At 40.8% G+C, this 26282-nt stretch overlaps 1 protein-coding gene and 1 long non-coding RNA gene across 2 annotated transcripts; one reads left to right on the forward strand and one right to left on the reverse strand.

Annotated features, from left to right (window-relative positions):
* Window positions 1–1255: 1255 nt before the first annotated feature.
* On the reverse strand, window positions 1256–16333 carry LOC147651887 (uncharacterized). Its single transcript, XR_015289754.1, has 4 exons — window positions 16195–16333; window positions 8829–8885; window positions 8382–8499; window positions 1256–3794 (listed from the first exon to the last, which is right to left on the reverse strand). It is a non-coding gene; the product is annotated as an uncharacterized LOC147651887 (long non-coding RNA).
* Window positions 16334–16343: 10 nt separating this feature from the next.
* Window positions 16344–26282, forward strand: CCNJ (cyclin J). The gene is made up of 5 exons (XM_023929677.2): window positions 16344–16787; window positions 18502–18712; window positions 21052–21351; window positions 21441–21600; window positions 23074–26282. The coding sequence occupies exons 1-5, from the start codon at window positions 16719–16721 to the stop codon at window positions 23483–23485; spliced, it is 1152 nt and encodes a 383-aa protein (XP_023785445.2). The 5' UTR covers window positions 16344–16718; the 3' UTR covers window positions 23486–26282.

Raw genomic sequence — 26282 nt, forward strand, 5'->3', positions numbered from 1 at the left:
GCGAAGCCAAGTATTCCTACCTGGATATAGTCGGAGACTTGGAACACCAGTCAGCCTTCCTCCACTGGATTCCCAGAGGAAGACCAGATCCATCTACACCACCACTGGATCTTCAAAAGAAAACTACACCCTTCTACAGGATCACTTCTTCAACAGAACCACATCTGTCACTCCAGGAGGACTGCAGCCACCATTTAATCAGACTGCTACCAACACCCTGACCAAGTGTGTCAGGTTGTATTCCGACTCTGTCAGTGTTTTTTTGATTTGTTTTTTTCTTTACTACTGCATTTTTATATTAATTTTCCTAGTAAAGAACTGTTATTCCTATTCCTATTGGGAATATATTCCCCCATATTCCCAAGAGGCCTGAGAACCTCTTGATTTCAAGATTATAATAATTTGGAGAGGAGGGGGGGGATTACATTTTTCCATTTCAAGTGAGCTTCCTGCCTTCCTTAGCAGACACCTTTCAAACCAAGACAATCACCCACTGTTGAAAGGAGCGAGACAGACCAAGTGGGTGACCTATGTTATGTGGAACAATTTCTCCAGAAAGAGGAAAGTCAAAAAAGAGCTTTGGTCAGCCAAGTCTCTCCTGCAACTACAGCCATCCCTTTACTTCACGCAATGGTCCCCTCTCCTCCTCTTTACCTCTTTCCACTGGAGAAGAGGTAAGAAGTGTCTGATTAAGCCCCAGGCAGACACAACTCATTCACCTTAAAGACCTCACAAAAGAGGGGTTTCCCAGGGATGTGACTGTTTTGCAAGGTGTAACCAAAAGTATGTATTCTGTTACCATCTGTTAAAGACAGGTGGGGCAGTGTTCTTTATCATTCCATGACCCATCCTCCCTCCAGGGGGCTATCTTCTGATAATGGGCCACTGAGTCTCACTGCATGACGAAGAAAATTACATTATCCCATTGTGAGATGTTCCATCCAAGGAGAGGAGCCAAGCATTCCTACCTGGATATAGTTGGAGGCTTGGAACAGCACAGTCAGCCTTTTTCCCCTAGATTCCCAGAGGAAGTCCAGATCCATCTACACCACCACTGGACCTTCAAAAGAAAACGATGCCCTTCTATAGGATCACTGCTTCAATAGAATCACATCTGCCACTCCAGGAGCACTGCAGCTACCATTTAATCAGACTGTTACCAACACCCTGACCAACAGCTTGTCAGGTTGTATTCTGACTCTGTCAGTGGGTTGGTTTTTTTTGTACTACTGCATTTTTATTTTAATTTCCTTAGTAAAGAACTCTTATTCCTATTCCCAGATCTTTGCCTGAGACCATCTTGATTTCAAGATTATAATAGTTTGAAGGGGGGTGGGGTGGTTTACATTTTTATTTCAAGGGAGGTTTCTGCCTTTCTTAGCAAACACCTGTCTTTTTCAAACCAAGACAGTGATCCAAAACAGTGAAAATATATGAAGTTCACCATCTACACCCATAGATGTTGGAGCACCTGTTGGTCTTTATAACTTGCACAACAAAATCTATGGCTGGGAAGTCTTCTGAATTTCGCAGTTGGTTTGTTTCTGATCATTTATTTTGCAACCACCAAGTGGTTACTTGGTCCTTGCAGTCAGCTGCTCACTTGCTACATTAGGCTGTTGCTCCACAAACTTAAGACATCCAGTGATGTCTAAGTGTGAATGAAAACACACTTCCCTCCAGTCTTTTGATTCTCCTTTGAGGCAGAGCAGAAGCATACACAGAGCAGGGCTGACCTGTGAGTGCAGTAGTGCCCAGCATGTTACACCAATTCAAGGTTTAGCCGTGCTCAGAGCTCCACAAAGCATTGGACTATCAGTACTCTGAAAGCCTGCCTAAATAGACAGCAGAAAATAAGTATTATTATTCTCATTGCAGTGATGGCAAATGGAGCCTCAGAGAGATTAAATGAGCTGCCCATAGTCAGATAAGTGATATCTTGCAAAGCTAACTTGTAAATCCAAACCACCAAATTACCAGTCTAACATCTTAATAACCAAGTCACTCTTCTTCAGTTTTTTCAAGAGTTTGTCACTGAAGCTAGTGTAGGACTGTAGAAGTTTTCTCCCATTTTGATCAGTATCTCTGTCTTTTCCAGTCAGATGCAGAGAGGCTGCAGCCACACAGTATCCTGCGGGCTCGCAGGTGTTGAGGAATACAGCCGGTGCAGGTAGCTGGGTGATGATGAGAGCCCCAGAGAGGAGGCCAGGAACTGCCACCCTTTGCATAACAAAGGACCCAGGGACCTGTGGCGCCGGCCAGGGGACCACAGGACACTCTGACACAGCAGGAGCCGGTGGCCCCAGACCTCCATGCGCATAGATTTTAAGTGCATAAAAACTCCAGGGTTTCCTTTGTTCAGGGTCCCTCCTCAAAGGCTGAGTCGAGCTGCTATTCTGTTGTTGAGCCAAGATTAAATGCTTTTAAGGATTCAGATGCCTGAGGCTTGCTGTGGGAAACCTGGGGTCAAGGCAGTAAGGAAACCTGGTCTGAGTGTGATGAGTGTAGGGAGTCAAGCGGAGCTCGGGGTAGCTCACTGGAGCTTCCCACTGGGAAGGAACCTTGGCCCCAGCTCAGACTGCGACTGCCAGAGTGGCTCCTGGTGGTCAGATAGGAAAGTTTTTTCCACAGGTACATAGTTCAGTGTAAATCTAAAGAGAGATGCTTAGTCTAGGCTTTCCATATGAAGAGCAAACAGATGTTTCAACTGCACAAATATCAGTAAATTCAACACCAAGTCATCTTAGGTAGATGTCAATAGTCAGGATGGACCAACATAATTTAAAAATTGTGCATTGTGTGGTCATCCAACCACAGCCCAGAGCTCTGAGCTGAAGAGGAAGGACTCTGACTATGGGAAATTTCATTCTACTTTCAATTGGCTACAGTGTTTTCTATGTATTTATGTAACCACATTTGTGTACCTAAAGCTCTCCATTTATAGAGGTTTAAGATCAAAAAGCTGAAAATGTAGTCAAAGCATTTCACTGTAAGTAGTTATCAAAAATAAGTAAATCAAAGATCATGGAGACACATTTGGCAATGTGTCATGGGGAAACTCTTCAGAATTTTGCTTGAAAGAGTCATGCTGAAGAACAAGTTTAGGCTAGTTTGCAGAGGCAGTAACAAGGAAATCATGCTCACCTTGTTCTATTCTGAATCAGAGGCAAATGAGTGATTTCTCATTTTTTGTGGAAGTGCTGTTTTCTACCCTAACTGATCCTAGCAGGAATTTCACAGTGCAAATGCTTAATGAAGAAACAAGAATTCTATAGGCACCTCCAGACATTACATAACCCACCATATTCTGAGGGCTCATCTTGCCCTGATGGGGGTGGCAGAGGTCAGATGCAGAGAAACAGTGGTTTAAAGTTGTTTGAACTGCAAATACAAATGATAGAAAGCAATGACACCACCTACACGAAGTAAGAACGCAGTAATCTGCCTAGGCTGGACATTCTCTCACAAGGAGGAGGAGGAGATGGAGCAGGAGACATTCGAACCCTGTCGGGAGGGATTTCTCACCGCTCTGAACACTACACGTTGGCAGTGTCATTCCTGTAAACATTTTGCTTCCCTGGGTTCCTGTCCTTTCAGGATTTCGTTGTTATCGTTCTGGAGAAGCTGGGGGCTCTTTGTCCTGAGGCAGGGCAGGCTCGGAGGGAAGGGAAAGGAGGGAGCAGCCGCGCTGCCGCCGAGTGCGCAGAGCCTCATCTCCGGTCCTGGGCGTCCCTCTAGAGGTGAAACAGCAGCCTTGTCCCCGAATCTGCTTATCCACAGGCATCCCTGCCGAGCTGGCAAACAAGGGTACGAGAGAGCTCTGAGAAGCTGGTACGTATCCGAGAAGGTTTCATTTAGCTGCTACAAACTACCGGGGTACAGTCGGCACCGAGTGGCACCGCCATCCCCTACCCAGGGGCTGAGCACCGGCTCTGCTGCTGCACCCGGCCCTGCTCGCCCCCAGCTCCTTAAACCCCGAGGCTGAAGATTTCCATATACTAAGTAAGAATTATTATGCTTGATGGGCTATTTTTTCTCCATATGTTCACCCCTTTCCCCTACAGCATTCATGTCTGAATAAAGGGAAAATAAAATCACTTAAAGGAGGACTGTTATGTGAATAAACAAAATTACATTATCAGTGTTTGTTGACTTTTTTAATATCATCTAACCTGTTTAATTATGGTCAGGAAAAAATATCAAAGTATTTATAATGAAGACAAAATATATACACATGTGTGTATATATACATACAAATATAAGGAATATTAGATCTTTTGATTCTTTTTCACAGTGATTACATATTGATCACAACAAGCTCCTCAAGAGAAGAGATAGCAATAAAAGCTCTTTGTCTGATTGCTCTGCTGCAAATTGACAGCATTTCACAGTCTGGATGCCCAATTTCACACACACATACAAATACATTTGCCTCTGCTCTGCAGTCACACACAGTCAGTGGAGTCACCAGGTTGTCACTTACTGTTACCAATGAACTGTGCATCTCCCATCAGCAAGGCACCCAAGGGAGTTGCAAAGGATTTTGTCATTGCATTTCAGGGGAACTGAGCTGGATCCTTGGTGAAGAGTACAGAAAAAAATGCTCACGCACAAACCTGGAAACCACAGCTGATGCAAGCCCGAGACCAGTGCCTTGCACTGTGCCTACCTGAGCTCTGGCAATCCATCTTGGAGCGCAGCTACTTAGTCACCAGCTGCATTGCTCCAAACCTGAGTCTTTGCTATCAGCACTAGTTTCTCACCACTGCCCTTCACTGGATCCCTACCCATCTAAGCATTGTGAGAGACTTTCCAGGATATATGTTCTGGAACCAGACATCCATACCAGCCTTTTTCAAACCAATACATGATTTATTATCTAGTAAAATCAAACATTTGTGCACAGACACCTACTAGACAAATTAATAAAAATCCAGAAAATTCTCCAGCACCTTTTAGCTGAAGTGACTAATCCCAATGGCACACACAAGATAACACCAAATGTAAGGACTGTTCTGTACCTAGAACAACAGGAAAAACAAGAATCTACCAATTCACTTATATATGAAGATGATCCTGCAACTAAAACACTCACATGCATTCTCAGAGTTGAAATGACTTCCAACTTGTGAACACTTAATCATTTCTGTTTCTTTTACAATAGCACTGTGTATGTTGTAACCCTGTTTCAAGTGAGTTACTTAAAATACTTTGCACCCAAACAAACCTGACAGGCTTCCTTGCAGCATCCACCTGGCCAAGTTTTTGACCACAGCACAGAGAAACCACCTGGCTTTTCTTTCACACAGGCTCAAAAAGTTTTAAATTACATTGCATTATCAACAACCTGCAAATGACCAGTAATCTGTCATAGCTTCCTAGTCAGTAACCTTAAACTGAGTTATGGAATTTAAATCCCTAAGAAGCATACAAAAAAATTGTGTGTCTACATGAAATTACTGCAAAGTCAGAGCTGCCTGCTTTTGCTGCTCACTCCTTATTCTCATTACAAAAGTCATTCATTACTGACTTTGGTTTCTGCATGCAACACCTTCATTTACTGGAAACTAATACATGGACAAATAAATTTATCCAGCTACTTTTGCTAGCAATATTCAATGCCTTCTTTTAAAATATGTGAATTGGGCTAATTCTAGATTTATACCTTAAAAGGTTCTGCTAGTAGGAGCAAACCTGCAGCAACAGATAAAGAGAGTTAGGAATAAGGCTTGAGTTTTGTTTGTTGTTTTTAATAAATTGTTTCCTTCTCCTGTTCAAACCAGGACACTGTGTGAATAGTAGTGAAATTACAGCATCATTAGATACTGTTGGAGAATTAGAAAGCAAGTGGCAGTGCTAGATTTGACAGCTCTGTAAACAGAAACATTACTTTATCAGGAACAGGGCCATGGCAAATTCAGCAAATTTCAGCCCAGAGCCTTCATTCTCAGCCAGGGCTTCACGAGTAAAGTCACAACAGTTCCCACAGATGTCCTTGTCTATGCTCTTCTTAAATACTGATCATCAAATTAGCTTCGATGTTCGCTGAAATCCATTTGATTCATATTGCAAAAAGCCTGCAGGCAGTTACTGTGACATGTCTGGGAACATACTGAGGATAGAGGATGGAAGATTCACTAGAGCCACAAGCCACACAAACACAAATAGCATCCTTAGGGTTTCTACTTTTTCTGTCAGGTGGGACACCCTTAGTGATCTGGCAACTGATGTAGTCTCTAAACCTTAAATGGCATGCATACAAAATTATACAATCTTCCATTTCTAAAAGATTTATTTTCTTCAATTGTATCATTTATATCCCAGGTAACAGACTCGGTGAGACTGAGAGCTACCCTCAGATTACAGCTATTCCTACAACTGGGAATAGGAATGGTACCAGAATTGTTTCTGCTACATGCAGCAATAAAAATAATAAATTATTTAGTATAGACTGTATAGGTCTGACAACTTAAGAAAAAAAATTTCTCAGTATCAAAAGTTCAACTGACTGCAGTGGGAACAGAATTGAACTGTTGCAGTAACTAGAATCAGCTTTAAAAATCTCGATTATGGGTAGCCCTCAATTAAACCTTGGTGATGATACGCTTCTGACATGTTTAGATTATGCTAATACAGCCTTTGAATGTTTTATCAATTCCACTGAGCAACCTGGCTGTTTTCCAGCTGGTTGGAAGCAGGTCAAAGTTAGGCAATGCTTCCAGGGCAGGCTCCTGCCAGGCATGAGTAATTACCCTGGAATCTTACTCCTGAGAACTCTTTTTAAATGATGTAGAAAAATAGCCCTTGTTAAACTGCATTTTCCAAATTGACATTTTCTCTCCATACCAGGCTCTTAGTTAAGTAGTTCAGGTGTTCATAGGAAAACCCTGGCTGTAATTGTACCATTTATTCCTGTTTCAGAAAGTAGCTAAAAATAGAAATGCAAGACAAATGCTGTGTTCCTCTACAATGCTGCTCACCTCATTTAGTTGCTTCTCCATATAAGCTAAATAAAAGTGATGATTCCATGACACTATAAGATGAATCTTGATGCATTTATATAGATTTGTGTTGCAAATAATCCAAATTTGAAAATAGTTGAAAACAGATGTGTACACTGTATCTGTTTTCAACCTCTTCTATATCCATATATCCACTTTCCCTACTTTGTGGAGATTTTTCTGATCATACGATGCTGGCTTGCTCCCTCATTTTCTCTGCCTAAAGTATGTCTTAAGATGTGAAATGTACATTGCCATTACTAAATTTCACATTGTGACCTCAGTAGTTTCATGAGAAACATAAAATCCCAGTAAAAGGGAATGAGGACAGTGAAATCATGTTTCTCCTGTTGTGAGGGGGATTTTGTAGCTGAAGAGCTCTGTCAATTCACTTTGTGTTCTGCAACCTCAAGAGTTTTTCACTGCTTGCCCTCATTTAACTGCAGATCATTCATCAGTCAAAAATGTATATTTTGGCTTTGGAAAGTAAACCACTAGAGAAAGGCCATGAAATAATATTCAGTATTACTTAATATGAACTCAGAAGCAAACACAGTAGATTTTTTTATTACTTCTCCTGTGTTTTTTAATTTGAATTCAGTTAATCTCTATAAAAGATCCACAAAGTTATCAATAAAGATGTAACTTTATATTTTTAAAGTTATTTCAGCTTTCGACTGTCTCCGTTGATGGTAAAAAAAGAACAAACCCAAAACTAAGCCTTCATTATCTTTTTGTTTTCAATAACTACATTAATCGTTGCTCTGTCTGTCTCATGTACTCTGCCACCTCATGTTATTAATTTGATTGCAATTTAGCATTTCAGCAAGCATGATTTGAGGGATTATTTGCATCCAGTGATTGTATGGCACAAGTGTCACTCGGTTACTTGGGCCACAGCTAAGTAACAGATTTTACAGAACAAGGAAGTGAAGCTCAAATACCCAGGATGCAAATGTTCTTATCCATAGCTAAGACCAGGATTCCACAGGCACTACCACAGTGCATAGTCACACTATGGCTGTTGGATCAGCCAGCAGCAGAAATTTGAACAATAGAAGGATCTACACAGATCACATTTAGATGTGATAGAAATAGTAAGAATATAAACTACAGAGCTTATACTGGTTTTATATTTTTACATGAGCTTTCAGGGACTGTCAGAGGACAGGTGATTCCTGTTCCTGTATAATGTAAATGTTGCACTGGGACAACTGTTGACATAAAGAGCATAAAAATAATCCAATAAGTGTTTTAAACAAAGCTGAACTATCAAAGAAACTTAATGCCAGATCAAAGTTTTGTATTTCTGCAGCAGCACATTTTTAAACTACTTGTACAAATCCAAAAGTTTAACTTAGTATTTTGTTAAATCCTTACCCAAATTTGTTCTAGCATCTGTGACTCCATGTCTGAAGCATTATAACTCTGATATTCATAAGTAATGTGGGTGGGTTTTTTAATTTCACTTCTAGTTTATCACCGTGGAAATGCTTATCTGAAACATTAAATAAATGTCATTAGGCAGTAAAACCTAAAGGTTGGAAAAGTCAGTCTAAACAGACACGGGTTTTTTTTCCTCCACATTTAGCTCCTGTGATCTAACAGACATGTTGATCTAGCAATGAATACCTGAAACTGTTGAACCATCAACTTTCCCATGGTGACCCCAACCAAGCACAATATCAGTGTCTGAGCATTGCTTTGAATATCAAGCTCGAAGGATTTACCAGTCTATGGTCAATCCTATTAATCATCTATTTCTGCTCTTCTCCAACTCCATCCCCCATATGCCCCCATCCCAATCATCTGCAGTCACATACTCACACCAACATCGCTAAGGTGCATTTGCCTTCATCTTCTGCAGTCCAGAGCTCTTGCTCCCTTGTAACATCACGGAGACACAAAAAGACAGTTTTGAGCAGTAAACACATTAACATATGCTCAGGATAACTTTAAAAGGTACTGTTTATGTTCATGAAACCTTTAAAGGAAGATCAGAACTCATTTCAATTCAATTCTGATGGTTATTTACAAAAAAAAACAGTGAACCAACAGTAACACCACTTGGCTTTTACAGCTAAGTAACATGGTAAATTACAAACTGCAGATGTAGTTTCAAATGGCAAACTCCAAAGAATTCTAGAGTTCTAGAGACATTTTCAAGCAAAGAGTAATTTACAAATTACTCTCAAAAACAAACATCCACAAAACAAAACAAACACCCAGCAGTATCAATCAGCTTATTTCTTACAAGCAATACCTATTCTAATCACAGTCACATACTAGGCAAAGTAATGATTCAAACACAAAGAATGACTTTTACCATCTGCTTTGAAATTGTTGGACCACCATTTAAGAAAAAACACAAGCTGGCATTTCATAAGACTGAGGCCATTAGTGAGAAGAGAAACATGAAGTGCTAGTTTGTTTTCTTGCCAAAGAGAATCTTGTACAAATTTAAAATATGGTAGTGTGTGAGTGTTTCACAGATATTGTTTATTTACCATATTGATATCTCTAATTTCAGTCTGAGATTTATATAATTTTTTCATATGCAATGTTTTGCATTCAAAATGCTAAGCAAACATGACACCCTTTTGCAAGCAGCACAAAAGAGATGGTTCTTCCACGCTATCCTTTGAAGTAACTCTGAATGGGACAGGAAAATTAATATGTGATTTCCTTTGAAACTGTGCAAATAATCACAGCAATGTGTAAAGCAACTAAATAGAGGCCACAGATACACACTGACTCCTGACAGCACTTTATCCCCAGCTCTGAGGTTGATTAAAGCACCAAATGAGCAATGGCTCACCAGTTCCTCAAATCTCTTACACAGATGTTGTGCAGACAAGTTCTGCTCTAAGAGGAGAAGGGTAATCTTAATACTGTTTGTTATTGTCAGAGAACCAGTCACTGCTGACTAATTTCAAAAGAAAAAACACTTTCCACTGAACCCTTCCTCACACAGGTTGTTAACTACTTTGTTAAAGGCATTGCTTTTCTGCATGTGTTGATCAAGCACATGTCCCAAACAGAGTCTAATTCAAAATGGGGGACACAGTTTCAGATGGGAGTACCACTGGCAACAAGCTGTGAAAACAAACGTTTTAGGTTCATTTTACCTTTCAGTCCAGAGAGCCTTCCAAATGGATTGATCATTTAACATACTTGTCAAACCAGTTATCACAGTGCTTTTAGCAATATCCAAATAAAAGTATGTTTCTGCCTTTTTAATAATGCAGTGGGTGTTATGAGTCACAATGCAATGAGTGAAAATAAAGAATACTGACTCATGTCTATTAAAACATGTCTTGACTAGCTGTGTTGTGAGCAGGTGATTACACACTAAACAGCATGAGATATTAGGAAGGAGAAGTGAAGGTCTGCTTGTCCATAAACCTCTACCACACTATCTAGGTATGATATTGTTAATCAACTCCTTCAACATGTGACCACGTGCCTGACAGTAAAATGTGTCCCAAACATATCAAAATGCCAAATTCTTTCAGCACACTGAGATGCTATGATTACACTAGGAGCCCCTGGGCTCTGGCTGTCAGAGGCAGAACTGGCCACATGCATCGAACACTGATGCAGAACGAGATCCCAAATCTCACTGTCATCTATGATCATGTTGGGAATCACAGTTCCTACTTACTGCAGCCCCAAACCACAGGCTCATCCCTAACAACACAACTGATTAAGGCGCAGTACTTCTGAATAATGGATCAAGGAACACAACACTTGGAGTACTCATAAACCCTGTGGGATTTGGCAGGGTTTATCCCAGCCCCAAATCTGCTGAAATTTACTATTCTTCATATTTGGCCAGGGTTTTTTTGTTTGTTTGTTTGCTTTGTGGACACAGAGTAAACCCTGCTGTGACCCTGGCAAACATCCTGGAGGGAGCACAACACAGACCAGCCAGCACTGCAGGGAAGCTGAAGGCTCCTACAGTGGCAAGATGAACAAGAGTCAACAATATGCTCTGGCACTGACAGCATTTGGCCTGTGTAACAGAGCCATAACAAAATAAGTTATTTTCACCATTTATTTATCACTTGCTGAGCTGTATCTAGAATATTTCATCCAGTTTTGGGACACCCTCCTCCCCCAGTACAACAACAACATTGATTAACTGGAGCAAATCCATCAGAAGGTCATCAAGATGGTTAGAGACTGGAGGATTTGCCCTTTGAAGAGAAACTGAGTGACCTGGGCTTGTTCAGCCCTGAGAAGATACAGCTCCAGAACAACTTTGGAGTAGCCTTCCCTAACCTGAAAATAAGTGCTGTGCTATTCGCATCTTTGCCCTACCTCTGTGCATGTAAATTCTAACAGATGAAACTAGTTTTTCAAGTCCTCTGAACAGACAACAATCATTTTAGTTACTTTCACTAGCAGCAATTGGCTGTTCATTGGGAAGAAACTGGAAGTGTGAAGTTTTCCACTCGCTGCTACCAAGATGGAACCAAATTAAGTACTTGAACAAGAAGCACCACAAAGATAAGTGTCCCTGTTCCACATCTGCAGGCAGTTCTCCTCCTGGGCCACTCCTAGCAGACAAAAGCATTAACTTTGTGGTGCTGTGCCTAATTTGGCAGCCCTAGATATTATATTAAAAAAAATAAATTCTGTGATGGACCTTAAGTTTGAAATGAAAAGGAATAGACCAATTTGCCCTACTTAAATTCTGTGGATATTAAGTAAATCAAAATATTTGACAGGAACAACTGTATATTCCTAACTGCTCTCCCTCCACTCCTGAGCTAACTGCACGAATAACCTTTACTAAATTCCAGTCAAAAGGGCTGAAGCCCTCCAAGCAGGAAGTACATTTGCTTTAGATGCAAAATTCCTTCCGTCCTTTTAGTTACTGACAACCATGAGTGTGACTTACAGAAAAGAGCAACCCCCCCAGTACAACTTATATCTACCAACACCCTTTCACTTACATGAATGTTTCCTTCATCCCACACATTATCAAAAACATATACATTTATCCTAATGCCAAATAAAACATTCATGGGGGCACATTTTTATAATAGCTTTCCAGACAACGGGATAATATGTAAAGCCAAATTGTTGATTAAAATGCTTCATGAAAAGCATGTATCACTCAGGCCTCAGCATTCCCAGATGTTTTCTGTATTAATAGCCATATTAACAACTAAAGTCAACAGTTCCAAAGGATATTTACCAGCTCAGATCAAATCTATTAATCACATTTCAGTAGCTATTCTGGGAATTCAAATCCACAGACAACTTCAAAAATCCTACCCACAGAGTACCTTTAGCATTCAATATAGGATTTACAAATACAACTCTGGAGTATTTTCTGTAGGAGACTTCCTTCATTAATCCTTCTGAAGTGTTAAGACTTTTTACCAACATGGCACATTTCATCTACCACCATGCTGCAAAAGAGCCCTGTGAGCAATTATAGTCCTGTCTCCAGGGTGATTCATTCCCTTTAATTAAATGCCCTTGAAATATTACTGCTATGAATGTCATCAGATGCAGCCTTTGTTTGAAAATAAGATCAAGAAGGACAGAACAAAAGCAGAGCTAACTTTCTCAGCCCCAAGAAATTCAGGAACTAAGTTTGGACGGTTTTTTAAAAATTATTCTCAGTTCTACAAAACTCAGATTCCCTTACATTTTAATTCCAAAAACTAAGTCCTTCAAAAATGCCTTTTAAGGAATTACCATGTCTTTATTCAGGTGAGAATGACCAAGGAGCAACAAAACAAAAGCAAGAACCAATAAACAAAACCCACAATTAACATAGCAATTGAGCCATTATTTAAATGTTCCCTTCAGTGCTATGCAACCCCAGAATTTAGCTTCCAGTCTGGGTGCTGATTGTATGTTGATTCATCTCATTCTCCCAAGTCAAGATAAATCCAAACTTCAGAGAAGTATCTTATAACAAGGGGCCCAGAAGAACAGTGTCAGTCTTTAGAAACTTGTTCTCTGTGGCTGATGTACCATTAAAATTAATATCAGTACACCAGAAACAGATTCCTTTATACTGGGAGGGGTAAATGGGTTTTAATGTGGCTTGCAGGATCAGAGCATTTGATGTACTTGGCAATTATTTCCAACTTCTTAATTTGTATTTTAAAAGTCACATTTCTTTTTTCACAGGCCAAGAAGAGCCATCAGAAGAAAACTAGGGAAGGAAAAAGCAGCTTGAAACACATAAATATATGCACCAACTCCTGAGATACAGATCTAACCTCCCAGTAACTACAAAGAGAAGCCAGCTCACCCACCATGTCTGAAACCGTGTTAGGATTATAACCTCTTAATTACAGGTCCATAAATTGTAAGACTTCTGCAGCAACCTCTCCGGAAGATTCCATAAAAATGTTACAGGGATTTTAGTCCAGATTTCACAGGTTACATTCTAGCCTATTTTGGATGTAGTTCAGGGTAATAATATTTCTTAGTGAGTTCCAAAAATAACGGTATTTCTTGCTACTTGGCACCTTTTCAAAGCACAGACAGCAGCTCAAAGCCAATTTCATTCCCTGCCCTGAGACACACATATTTGCTTAGGTGATCCAGGGTCATTTACAGAAAGAGAATACCAATTTCAAAATGGTTCCATAACATTTAATTCTGCTGTTTTCTCAGGTTCTATATACTGCACATACTTCACACTTTCAGTTTCTTGCTAAGAAAATGTAACTACTGCCACTGAAAGTAATGTTTATTGTCCTCTGTTTATTTTAAGGATTCACTGAGCTGTTGTTTTGTTTTTTTCTATCCTGACTTACATACAGGGGACTAAGGTAAGAATACTTAAAGAACTGTACACAGCCTTGACCATTAAAAGTAGGTGAAATCTGGACTGGCTAAAAAAATCTGCACTGGTTAGTACACTTAGGATTGATTATAAGGCATGCAGAGAAGCTGTATTAACTTATTTTCGTTACAGTTGTGCTACTCCCATTCCCATTCGAACCTCAAAACTGTGATCTTGCAAACTCTGAAAACTATCAGCCTCAATTCGGCACTCCAAGACTATTCTCAAATCTTCCAGCTCGGGCTAAGGCATAAACTGAGGTCATAGACTACCAAGTTGGATGGGGAGCTCCAGCATCATCTCATCACCTCGTGTAAACCTTCTTGGCAAAAGCAAGATGTTCCAAGACCCTGTTCCACTTAATTAAAAGTGTCCAACCTGAGGGAATCCACCACTTCCCTGACAAGATTACTCCAATGGCTGATTGTTACCAGCTGATAGGATGCAAGCTTCCTGCAGATAACCAGGCTGTACTTAAGTGCTCTGGCTTTTCAATAGGATGACTTCCTAAATGCCTCCAAGATTAGAAGAATGCATGCCAGGAGCAATCCTGGCCTTGGGCAAGATGATGAAGCTCTTCCTAAATCTATGTTTTCATTGCATGAAAAGCAGACAGATATAACTGTTCACAAGACCAACAATTCAATTAACATAGATTGAAATGGGAAAAAGAATCTGAAATAGGGGGTCCCACAACTCAGTCCACAAATTGGCAACTAACAAGAATGTTATTGTTTTTCTCAGCTATATATAAATAAAATAGTTCTCAGACTACATAGTCTTATGAGGATGGTGTTTCCAATCCAAGTCAATCAAGCATATCTTAGAAATAAGCCAGAAAGCACCAATATTTTTTTCCCTGCTTGACAGTTAAGCACCAGACTAATCCCCACAGTATTTAAAAGCTCTCGGGGGAGGCAGCTCTGCTAATAGCAATAAGAGAAGGAACATCACTTCCCTGTTTGGGCCCATTGTAACAGGTTTTAGCATGTTGGTGTTTATTAGCCTTCTCTTCAAGCAGGCAACACATTTTTGAAGGCAATGAGGATGTCATAAAAGACAACGTCTCCATCTGTTTTTGAGACTTATCCTTGGAACATACTGGTATGTTTGTATTACTTCGCATTATCTGTATTATGTTGGTATTACCTTTCTTCAAGGATAAACAATTTAAAAACAATGTAGCTTGGGAATGCATTTGCCTATAAAATAACATACAGAAATGAGACAAAAAGCCATTGGACCAGGAAAATACTGATTTGTCAATAGTTCATAGATCTCGGATAGCTAATTTAATAGTTAGAACATTTTTGCAACTATGCACAAAAAAACCCTTTTCTGGTTTTTTTCCTTGCAAAATCTATGTAGCATTTTATAACATCTGTCATAAATGGAAACTGTCTAAATATGTGTCCTCAAAAACAAAAGCTTCCACCGATGAGCACATCTCCTCAGATGAAAGGGACCACCATTAGACACACAGAAACAGGCTTTTACAGTTCCCACTACAGAGTCATTAAACTGGTTATGTCAAGAAGTTGGTTTCTATTTTCTTAATTAAAAGGAAAAAAATCATGTCTGAGCAAAAGTAGAGGCAAAAAATTAAATATACTCCCTCAACAAAAATTGCACCCAAAGCACTTCTTCTGCATCACTTTGCATCACCTGTTGTACCAGGTTTTATATTCTTATTAACTAGCTGTTTCAATATTTATAAATTCAAATACGTAAAGGACTATGAAGCATTAAGTTTTACTTCATAAGGTGTCCGTAGCGGGGGGGTTACCCCGGGGGTAGAATGCACCAAGGAAAAGGCTCAGTGAACTCAGAGCAGGTGCAGAGCACCTCCTGCTGAACCCGGGGCACGAGTGGGAGCTCTCAGCCACCAGCTGCCAGGACACGGAACCTTTCGCTCAGGTGAGCGGCACCAGTGTTGAAAGGGAGGATGCATGCTACTGCAAACCTTCTCCCGGGATTTAACCAGCAGGGAACCCAATCAATCCAATACTGAAGCCTCAAAGCTCAGAAGAGGCGTGTGTACCCCGCACTGCTACCAAGACAATGCGCCTGAAGAGCAAGGGCTGAGCGCGGCGCTGCCACCGCAACGTGCTGAAACCTCCCAGCTGAGCCCAATGGGCAAAGAGCCGGCGGAAATGAGGGAAGGGGAAAAAAGAGATAAGGAAAAAATTTAATAAAAAACCAAAAACAAACAACAACAAAAAAAACCTCACAAAAAGAAGCTATTCGGAGCTCATGGGGGCCTAAAGACCACTGTGCTCCGGCCGGGCGAGCCTCACTGGCTGGGTGAAACCCACTGCCCCGGTTCTCCCGACCCCCGCCTGAGGGACCCCGGCTGGGCCCCCCCGCCCGCACCTTCCTCGGGCCCAGAGCCCCCCGCCTGCGGCCCGCGACCACAGCGCGCTGATTGGCGGCCGGGTAGCGCTGGAAAGCGGCTGGCGATTGGCGGCTGTGGATGCCGCGCTGTAAGGCGGCCGGCGATTGGCGGAAGGGCGGGCGCGTGCGGGCGCTGCCCGGCTTTGTACACGCGCGGCGCTTTAACAATGGGCGCGGCGCGCGGCGCCGCGTGATGGCGGCGGAGCCCTGGGGCCGCCGCTCCGCGCTCGGGTGTCCCGGGCCGCGCCCCGCCGCCGCCGCCACCACCTCTGCGACCTCCTCGCCCGGCCGTGCCCCGCGGCGGGAGGGGGCGGCTTAACGAGCCGCACTTGTGCCCCGCATGGCGGCCAGCTGGGCCAGGGGGCTGGGGGCGCCCCGCGGCAGCTGATCGCGGTTAACCGGGGGCGAGCCAGAAAGGGGCGAGGGTGGCGCTGCCTGTCCCGCCCTCAGCGAGTGCCGCTTCCTCCCCGGTGCCCGGGCCCGGGCGCTGCGCCGAGCCGCCGATGGAGCTGGAGGCACAGTGGTGGACAGGACAGCTGGCGGCCGATATCCACCAAGCGCTTCGATACAAGGTAGCCTGGGGGGAGCCGGGCTGGGGGCGGCCCCGCCGCCTTTGTGAGGCTCTGGCCATCGGAGCCGTCGCGGGGGCAGCGGGCGGAGAGTGCGTGTGAGTCGGCCCCGCTCGGCCGCGGGGACTCGGCGGAGTTTGGTCTAGTAAACTCGGAACTCGCCGTGTCTTCCCTCCGTGGGTGCTGGGGCCGTCTGTCCGCGGCCTTGACAGCTGATCGGAGCGGCCGGACTGTGCTCCCGCTGCTTTCTGCAGAGGGGAAGGGTTCACGGTGCGCCCGGCGCTGGTCTTGCGACGCTTGCGTGGCTCCAGGCTGAAACTCGGCAGAAAGTGTTGTGGTGTTATTGGAACAAAAAACCCGAACAACCAAACAAAAACCCAGTGAAAGAAACGTTGGGTGCATTAAGAATAGTGGAGGGTTTTAGGTAATTGCTTAGAAGTTGCTTCGACTGTCTCAGAGTTGTTCTTCGGGGCTATTTTCATAAAGCCCATCTTAACACCCAGGCTGAAAATCAGTTACAGTGATTGAGCCTACTAAAAACGTGCTTTTGTTGTCTGATGGTACTCGATGAGCGGATTACTTTTCCCGGTGTCGTTACTACTTTACTCTTTTCCGGTGATGGTGGGAAATAAGGGAAGGACAGGATCATTTATTTGCTACCAAAGTTATCTTTACCGAAGCTGAGATAGTGATTCGAAAGGTGAATTATAAAGCTTAGCAGGTGGGAAGTTTGTTTGTGGGGTTTTGTTTCACTTCAATAGCACGTTTCAAAACTTTGAATTTACCTTAAAACATCCAACTTGATGTCATTAAATTAATCAAGTTAATTTTCGTTGGAAATGTAATTGTATTCAAAATCCTCCTTTAACACAGCGTGTGGGTGCACAGTCTATCTCATAAATTTATTCATAATAACAGAGGACAGCACTGCTTTTCTGTTGCATACAAGAAGAGGTACTGGCTGCTATGCAGGAGCTTGGAGGGTTTGTGGTTTTTTCTACCAGTCCAGATTTTGTATTCAAAATAGATTATGGCACATATTTTCTCAAATGTGATATTTCTAGGACCCTTGTTTTGAGGGGTCCTCCCCCCCAAATCTGAGACCGTGTGAGCTTAACTAACTGCCTTAGAGCACACTGTAATCAGTGTCAGAGTGACATCAATCAGATCGGGTCGCTGTTTTAACATTCACGTGAGGCGATTGTTGGTTCATGCACACCCCATTCCTCTTCCTAAGGTTCAGCTGGCTGTTAGTGGTCTTTTCCTGGAGGCATCAGCAGGAGATTGGGCAGCTCTAGAACATGCAAACACTTAAGTACAAAGTCTGGTTGCTCAGATTGAGCTGTAGCAAGAGAGGGGTTGAGTTAAACTATTGAACTTTGCATTGAAGCAGCTGAGGAAAACTTGCATGCCCTTTCTCTACAGCCTTTGCAGCAGAGGTTATACAAAAGTCACTCTGGCTGATTGCCCAAATGAAAGATGTTACACTTTAAGTTGTTAATGTTGTGCAGAAACAAAGTGGTTTTTAGTTGTTCTGTAATACAACAAATAGATCTTGTTTGCTGAAAAGGGATTCTGGAAGTACGGGAACAGAAGGAAGAAGGGAGGAACCCGTTGAAACTTCCATTATAAATACTGAAATATCAGCTGTATTAATCTGACACTACTTCATACTAAATTATGGTTTTAATAAAATTACCTGCTTCTGTCACTCTAGGAGCTGAAGCTGCCCTCTTACAAAGGCCAGTCTCCCCAGTTACACTTGAGAAGATACTTTGCAGACCTGATTGCCATTGTGAGCAACAGGTTCAGACTCTGTCCTGCTGCACGACATCTGGCTGTGTATCTGTTGGACCTCTTCATGGACCGCTATGACATATCCACACAGCAACTGCATGTAGTTGCTCTTTCCTGTTTACTTCTAGCAAGTAAGTATGTGGCACCAAACTTCAACTGGACTAACAGATTCTACTGCCAAATGCAAAGCATATCTTGGTGGGATAGAGCAGGTGGGGGAAACAAAGTGGATATAAATGACAAGCAGTGTGTATCAATTTGGCCCAATTGATAGAGAATTTCTTTATACTTGTTTTGATTTCTGTTGTCAATGATGAAAACACAGGGTGGGAAAACACAAACGGTGATTAAAAACTAATGTTTATATTTGTAAACAAGTTATTCTAATGTGAACTTTAAGACCTGTGTTGTAAGAACAGAAAGACTGTCTTTTCTAGGTTATCTCAAAATAGGTACATCCTGTGCTGGAAATGAGAAATTTGCATATCTGTGATAAAGAAAGAAGTAAAATAAACCATGTGTAGACTGCACTGCATTCTGCTGATGGTGCTGTGTAGTTCTAAAATACTCCAGATTTTGTAAATGGCAATGTTACTTAAGCAAGCTAAGGCTAACATAAATCTTGTGTTGTCATGTATAAAATGTAATACAGGTAAAATACACAGTACTCTGAAGACAGAATTAATTGCAAACACTCATTATGAACAGTGATGCTTATATTGACCTCAGCTAGATTCTTGTGACATGTATCCATGTATCTTGTGACATCTTTCAACATTTGTGGACCCCTTTTCAATATCCCTGAAAAAATATGGGTGCTGTTTGCTGGGAAACCTGCTGGCACTTGTTCTTAAACTAGTAGATTCAGAGAAACTGGTCCAGGCAGCAGAACCAACTGTTGGTTTAGTTTCTGCTGATCTGTTTCTCTGAATCTATTCTCATTTTCTCCAGTAAGGGCTCTAGACCCTCTTTGCTACAAAATTGGAGTGCAGTGGGGTTGGACAGTTTTCATCTTTTCACTGTATCCTGTGTCCACCAATACAGCTATTCAGCAAAGCAGTAAAACCAGAAAAGGGTTATTTCAGATTCTTCTGAGGGTAGACTTTGACTAGGTGCCACCAGCCAGTAATCTTGTCTTGGCAAAGTGTGTCGTGCTGAGTATGAAAACGTTGCCTCAGAAACCACTGTAATCCATTTAGGAAAATGGATTGGCTTTGAACTAATGCCGGATTTTCAAATTAAATTCATGTTCTGAAGAGAATATTTTTCGTTCGTTTGTTTTAAACAAACCTCTGCCATCATTCATGGCAAGCTGCAAGTAGAGATCTGAAAGCCTGGAGTACTTGCTCTCCTGAGAGGCAGTGTATGGGTTGGTTCAGAGAGAAGCAAAATGCTGTTTTAAACTTTTGCCCTGTGTGGCTTAAACAAGCAATTTAATCAGAAGTGTAATAAGTTATGACATTGTGATATATCTGATAAGGTTAAAGAAGTAATAAGAGAAATTATTATGTGACTCCTGAAGTTTTTATTTCTGTAATTACTGGAGTATGGGAAACAAAAACTAACAGGCACTGGATTAAGTCCTATATGAGTACCTCCACTGTTGAAAAAAGTAAACGTTCACGTATGTTCAGTCCTGCAAAACTCAAAGAATGTGTATTTACAACCTACCATGTAGTACTGAATATAGAGTGTAAGATGGAAAGAATTTGCAATGAAATTGAAATAGCACAACCATATGGCAAACTGTATGGAAATGTGACACTTGTTTCTCTTATTAATGGATTTTCTACATACACAATTTTGCTTTAGGCTAAAAACGTACAGGCCTGAAAAGTTAAAAGTCCAATGAAGGTTGCAACAGTGTATGTGGCAGAGGGGGGTTTCAGATGCATGTTGCTGAAATTCACTTGTTTGCCAGATCTCAAATATAAAACTGCACCTACCATAGCAGGCTTTAACAGCAGCCAGGTTGGCTGGAGCTCTGGCTATGCTCTAATGAGTTTTAGACACAAAAAGGGTGTGTGGGGGCGGGAGGTGATTAAAGCCAAATGCTCTTGTGGTGTGTTTGCCAAGTCACATCCAAGTGGTATTTCATTGATGATGGGGACACATTATACAATAATTTGATGACAAAAACTTGCATATGTAACATCAGTGATGTCCTAATATCCTGCTCTTGGCAGCTGGCTTCTGTGTGCTGGCATGGGCAAACCAACAGGAAACATGGCACTGCACAATATCCTACACAGTGTTTGACATTATCTGCTGAAATTTAGCCCATTTTAATACATACCCCTTTATGTCTCTAATGACATAGTCCATTTGAGTTCTGCATCTGCAGGAAAATCTCAAGCTTGTTTCACACAGTAGAATTGAAATATGACCAACAAGACATTATCTACAATCCATTTTATAGTTCATTTGTGCTGAACCTTTTTTTTTCCCTCCTCTTTCTGTTCACCTGAAGGTAAATTTGAAGAAAAGGAAGACAGTGTTCCCAAACTTGAACAGTTGAACAGCTTGGGTTGTATGACTAACATGAATTTGGTACTAACAAAACAGAATTTGCTTCATATGGAGTTGTTGTTGCTAGAAACATTTCAGTGGAATTTGTGCCTCCCAACTGCTGCTCATTTCATCGACTATTATCTTTCTATTGCTGTCCATGAGACTGATCTTCATGATGGCTGGCCAATGGTTTGCTTAGAGAAGACTAAGTTATATATGGCAAAATATGCTGATTACTTTCTGGAAGTATCATTGCAAGGTGAGTTACAGATTTCAGATAATGACTTCTTTGTTGTCTTGACAGACAGTGTCAAACTTAAATGATTTTTTTTCTTTCCTTTTTTCTAGATCATGAATTCTTAAATTATGCTCCTTCTTTAGTTGCTACTGCATGTGTAGCTTCTTCAAGGATTATCTTGCGTCTCTCACCCACGTGGCCTACGCGGTTGCATCACCTGACTGCCTACTCCTGGGACTTCCTGGTGCCATGTATTGAGCGACTCTTAATGTGAGTTAACACCAGTGGCTTTTTTTAAGCCCATTTCTGCATCTGTTGTTATGCTTAATTGCTGCCAACAGTGCAATTATATTTATTTATAATAATATATAATAATAATAATATAATATAATAATAATATAATAATCCATTCCTCTGTTCTAAAAACACTTGTGTATTAAGAAACACGTAGGTTTGGTAGATACATATTGTTAGGCAATACTGTTTTGCTTTTTCCAAAAGAGAACACTTTATCATATCTAATATCTTTCCTGATCTTTCCACAAATATTGCATTTCCACTGAACATCTGGGATGCTTTGAATAGCTTATTCCAATCTCTCTAGTCTGCTCTGAGAGCAAAGAGTTAGTGAAGAGTACCAAAGGCATAGGAGCTTTTATAGAGAAGACTGTATGCCTTGGAAGTTCAAGGTATGCTCTGAAGAGATGATGGATCCAACATATAGACCATTTGAGTGGCCAGCTTTGTGGGGAGGAAATGACCAGGAGTTTGTATCTATTTTGCTGTATCCATTTTTGCATTGCAGCTGATGTGAGATAAAAATGCCAGTGAATGCTAAGTGAACCTTCCTGGGAACACACATTACACAATCTGCTTTCACTTTACAGAAAGTTGCTCTTACCCAAGTCTAATATGGTTGTGATCAGTAGAAGCATAGCTGTATCTGGAAGAACCTCATCAGCCTTAATAACATGACATTATCACCCTTGATGGCCTCTGTTGGCTTCACTTGTGTACAATGAAAGGAGTAGTACCTAAAATGTGCTAGCGCTGTTGCAGCAAGTGTTTTCAGTATTGCTCTGGAACAGAGGGAGGCATCATCAAAAAGTCAGGAATGAAATGTGTAGGTGGAATCTGCTTAACCTCAACATAGAATTGTGAGTGTCTAGATACATTTCAGACAGTTGTAATTCAAAGGGAATTCAGATGAGCCGTACTGGATAGGCTAGAATAAAGGTTGAGAGGAAGGAAAAAAAAAGTGATTTTGCTCTCCAGAACAGGATCCAATATGAATATGTATATGATCTTTAAATACTGTAATGTAAATATTACAAACCTTTCTGGTATCTTGTCTTTAACAACGTTGTGCTCTGTTTAATTTAAATGAGGTAGAAGCAGCAAGTTCTGGTAATCTGGAATTTATTGGGTTGCTAAATACAGCAGCAATCTTAATTGCACTGTAATTCTAGATCCCACTCTATTATATGTAGTACTTGGCTTTTATCTGTGTTTTTTATTGCCATACAATAAAGTGAAATACTGAAAAGAGAGACTATACCCTAATCAAATTTTGAAACCTTAGGTGATTGTTAAGGGTAGCTAAAACTATGGGGTTTTTAAAAAGCTTTGGAAGCTGTCAAATATTTGCACCATTTTTTAGAATACTCTTAAACATTAACTCAAAAGAGTTTCAATGATATTAATATCTATTTTGATGCATTTTGTCTTTTCAATTTGTTTTAGTGCGCATGATAACGATGTGAAGGAAGCAAACAAGCAGAAAGGACAACAGACTCAGTCAGCCCAACACGCTGTGTTTCAGCCCCCAGCTCCAAGTGCCCAGCAGGGCAATGCTCAGCAGCACGTACCACAGTATCTGCAGGCTCATCAGTCTTCCTTACAGTACCACCACCCAGCATCACAGCAGCAAAGCTGCCAGCAGATCTTATCATCCACTCACACAGCCTCTTACCCACTCCAGACTTGCCCTGCTGCCTTACAGACCAGTGCTCAGGCTCGAGGCCACGTCCAGACCGGCGCTGCCATGTCGCTGGCTGTGCCACTGGAAGTGAAGCCATGTATAAGTGTCTCCTACAACCGGACGTATCAAGTGAATGGACGATATTCCTGTATTACTCCCTGCTTTGAGAGGTGATAAGTACAAAGTGGTTTTGTGCTTGTTTGTTTGGTATAGAGAGTTGTGTGGAACATTGTTTCATTTTTTTGTTAAACCTCAAAAAAGTTTGAGGGCAAAGAATTGAATAAAAAAAGGTGTCTTCCCAGAAAAAAAACCAAACAACTGGATTGGCAACTGGTACCACAGCTCAAATAACAGCCTGCAAAAAGTTAGCACACAGACAGACCATCCTCTGAAAAAGAATCTGTGTGCTTGGGGATAATATGTTCTTACTCTGACACCCAGAATATTCTGCTTTGAATGTGTGGCTATGAAATACTACTCGAAAGAAAAACAGCTGTGGACTAACTACAGACTTATCTTATAATGAAGGAGATATGCAGTATTATTTTGAAGGCATTTTTGTCATCCCACCGTACAGTATTAACACTTCCTTTATACTTGCTGAAACTTAACAATCTGTTGAATGCCAGACTTCTACAGGTACATGGAAATCACAGAAGAAACAAATCTCATGTGGCTAACTCCATATTCTTGCCCCTTTTTCACCACTTGTGTTGGTTATTTGCTTTAGGCTAACGCACATGAATTAACTGGTATTTTGGCTAGTTTTTTAAGTTTTGTACCTTACAGGATAGACAATGTATTTTTTGCCTCTTTTATCCTCCCTATCTTTTTTTGTGTTTAAAGTAACTCTTTCATACTAACTCAGGGACTTTTCTACTCAATATTCTGTGCTGCTGGTTTGTACACTAATTGGGTATAACTCGGGGAAGGAAGGCAGAAAGGGAAGAGACTATAGCAAGTGGAGTGGCTTTTCTTCAGGGCATCTATGCAGAGTACCAAAGGGATATGCTAGTGTTCACAGAATGTCAATGTGAACTACTGCCCAGCAGTGTGATAATTGAAGGAAAGTTTCAGCTGAACTTATACTGTACCAGAACTACTGCAGTGGCTATGATTCCTCTGTGTAGACACACACAAACACAAAAATATTATTAACCAACAGAAAGCATCCTCCAATTGTACTGACAGTATCATTCTTACAGAAAAACTACAGTTAAATGCTGACAGAAATCCAGTTATGTCAGGCTTATAGTGGAGGGAAATTCTCAGGTAATAAAGGGGCAACTTTTTCTTCTATTTGGGAGTTCCAGAAGAAGATAGAGAGATTTGCTCTTCCAAGTGGGTGGATCAAAAATATTTTGCAAAGAACTGCTTCATCACAAGTAAGGTGCTAATTATATAATTTTATAGAATTACACTGTCTCCTGTGGAGTGGATAGTCTGAGGGTAGAAAGCTTCACTCATCCACCTCTTGGATGAAAATTACAGTAGAGATATTAACGGAAATTGTTTTTTGGGGTTCTTCGTGTGTTTGTTGGGGGGTGTTTTAGTTCTGGGGGGGTTTTGTTTGGCTGGTTGGTGTTTTTTTTTAAATACAAAAAGATACCAGACTTTCTCCTGTGGTAGAATATGGGAGGAAGTGGTATGAATGACAGGATTCTTACTACTTTAAAATATCTTTATGGTATATGGGCTTAAGGCTTTTTTTGGTAGTTTCATTTGTTCTTTTAGCATCTTCTCTCCTGTCTTAGTAGCAGCACTTAAAATTGTGAACCATCAAATGACACTGAATTGTTGTGAATCTCATAGAAACTGTTTTGAAAGCAGGGGCAATTAAATTACATTCTCAATATGAAGATGAAGGCTTTATCACTGTAATGTTCAGAATGGAGGAAAGACAGCTGTGTTCATTCTTTTTGGGGCTAAATTATAACATGCTACAAAAACTTATTTATTGCTGAGGAGAAGAATCCTGTTTCTCTGGTTTTGTCTTCTGAATCCCAGTTTTTGTTGTGGGCTTTTGTAGCATAGATGTGCAAGTCAAGAAGAATAGGACAGTGGATGGAAAAACTGATCCTCTCCCTTTTATCCTAGAGAATCAACTTTGAAATAGCCATAGTGTGATCAGTTCCTTATTAAAATGCAAGTTGGTTTGGTTTTTTCCTTTCCTCTCTTTGTCTCTTAATGAATATTTCCATGTGTCTGAGAGTAGTGTTAAGTAGAGACTCTCCACCTCATACGATGCCATGCTTTTTACGCAGCACTGTTACCCATTTTAGAGGGAAATGGACTTCTTTCTTCTGGTTTCATTTTGTTGCAATGCTGTATCCAAGTCCTCAGTGCTCTAACTACCTCTGATGCTATGAATGTACAGTCTTGTAATAGACCATGACTTGAAATAACAGCAGATGCCTGTAGCAATTTTTTTCTGTAAAATCTTTAAGTCAGCTAACTTGTCATCTTTTTTTGTGACACAGCAGTATAGGCTCTTCTTTTTGGGGGTATTAGTAAATTTATCCCATAGACATTTGATATATAAAAATTTAACTAATACTTAACACTGGAATTATAATGGGTGGGGGGCTTATTCAGTTAGTTAATACCACGGATTTACATTTAATAGGGTGTTTTTTATTTAACTATTTTAAGACATTAGGTCAATTGTAAAAAGATCCACTACATGCTGTTTGTTTTTAATTTATTACTTAGTCTGAGTTTTTTTTCTGACACTACAGCTGCATCATGACTACAGAGAAAATGTACACTGAACAGTTTCAATCTTATTTTATTTAAAAGGGCTTTATCAGTGTACATTAAAAATACACTGTTCTTACTATTAGAACCAAAATGTGTTTTTTATGGCATAAATAAGAATGGTGCTTCTAAATGCAAAATGTCCAAAACAATGGAATCTTTGTGAGTGCTATGCATTCAACTTATTTTTTAAAATAAAACTAGTTTTGAGTAA

Source organism: Cyanistes caeruleus, chromosome 8 (genome assembly GCF_971803275.1).
Source record: "Cyanistes caeruleus chromosome 8, bCyaCae1.hap1.1, whole genome shotgun sequence".
Lineage (NCBI taxonomy): Eukaryota > Metazoa > Chordata > Aves > Passeriformes > Paridae > Cyanistes > Cyanistes caeruleus.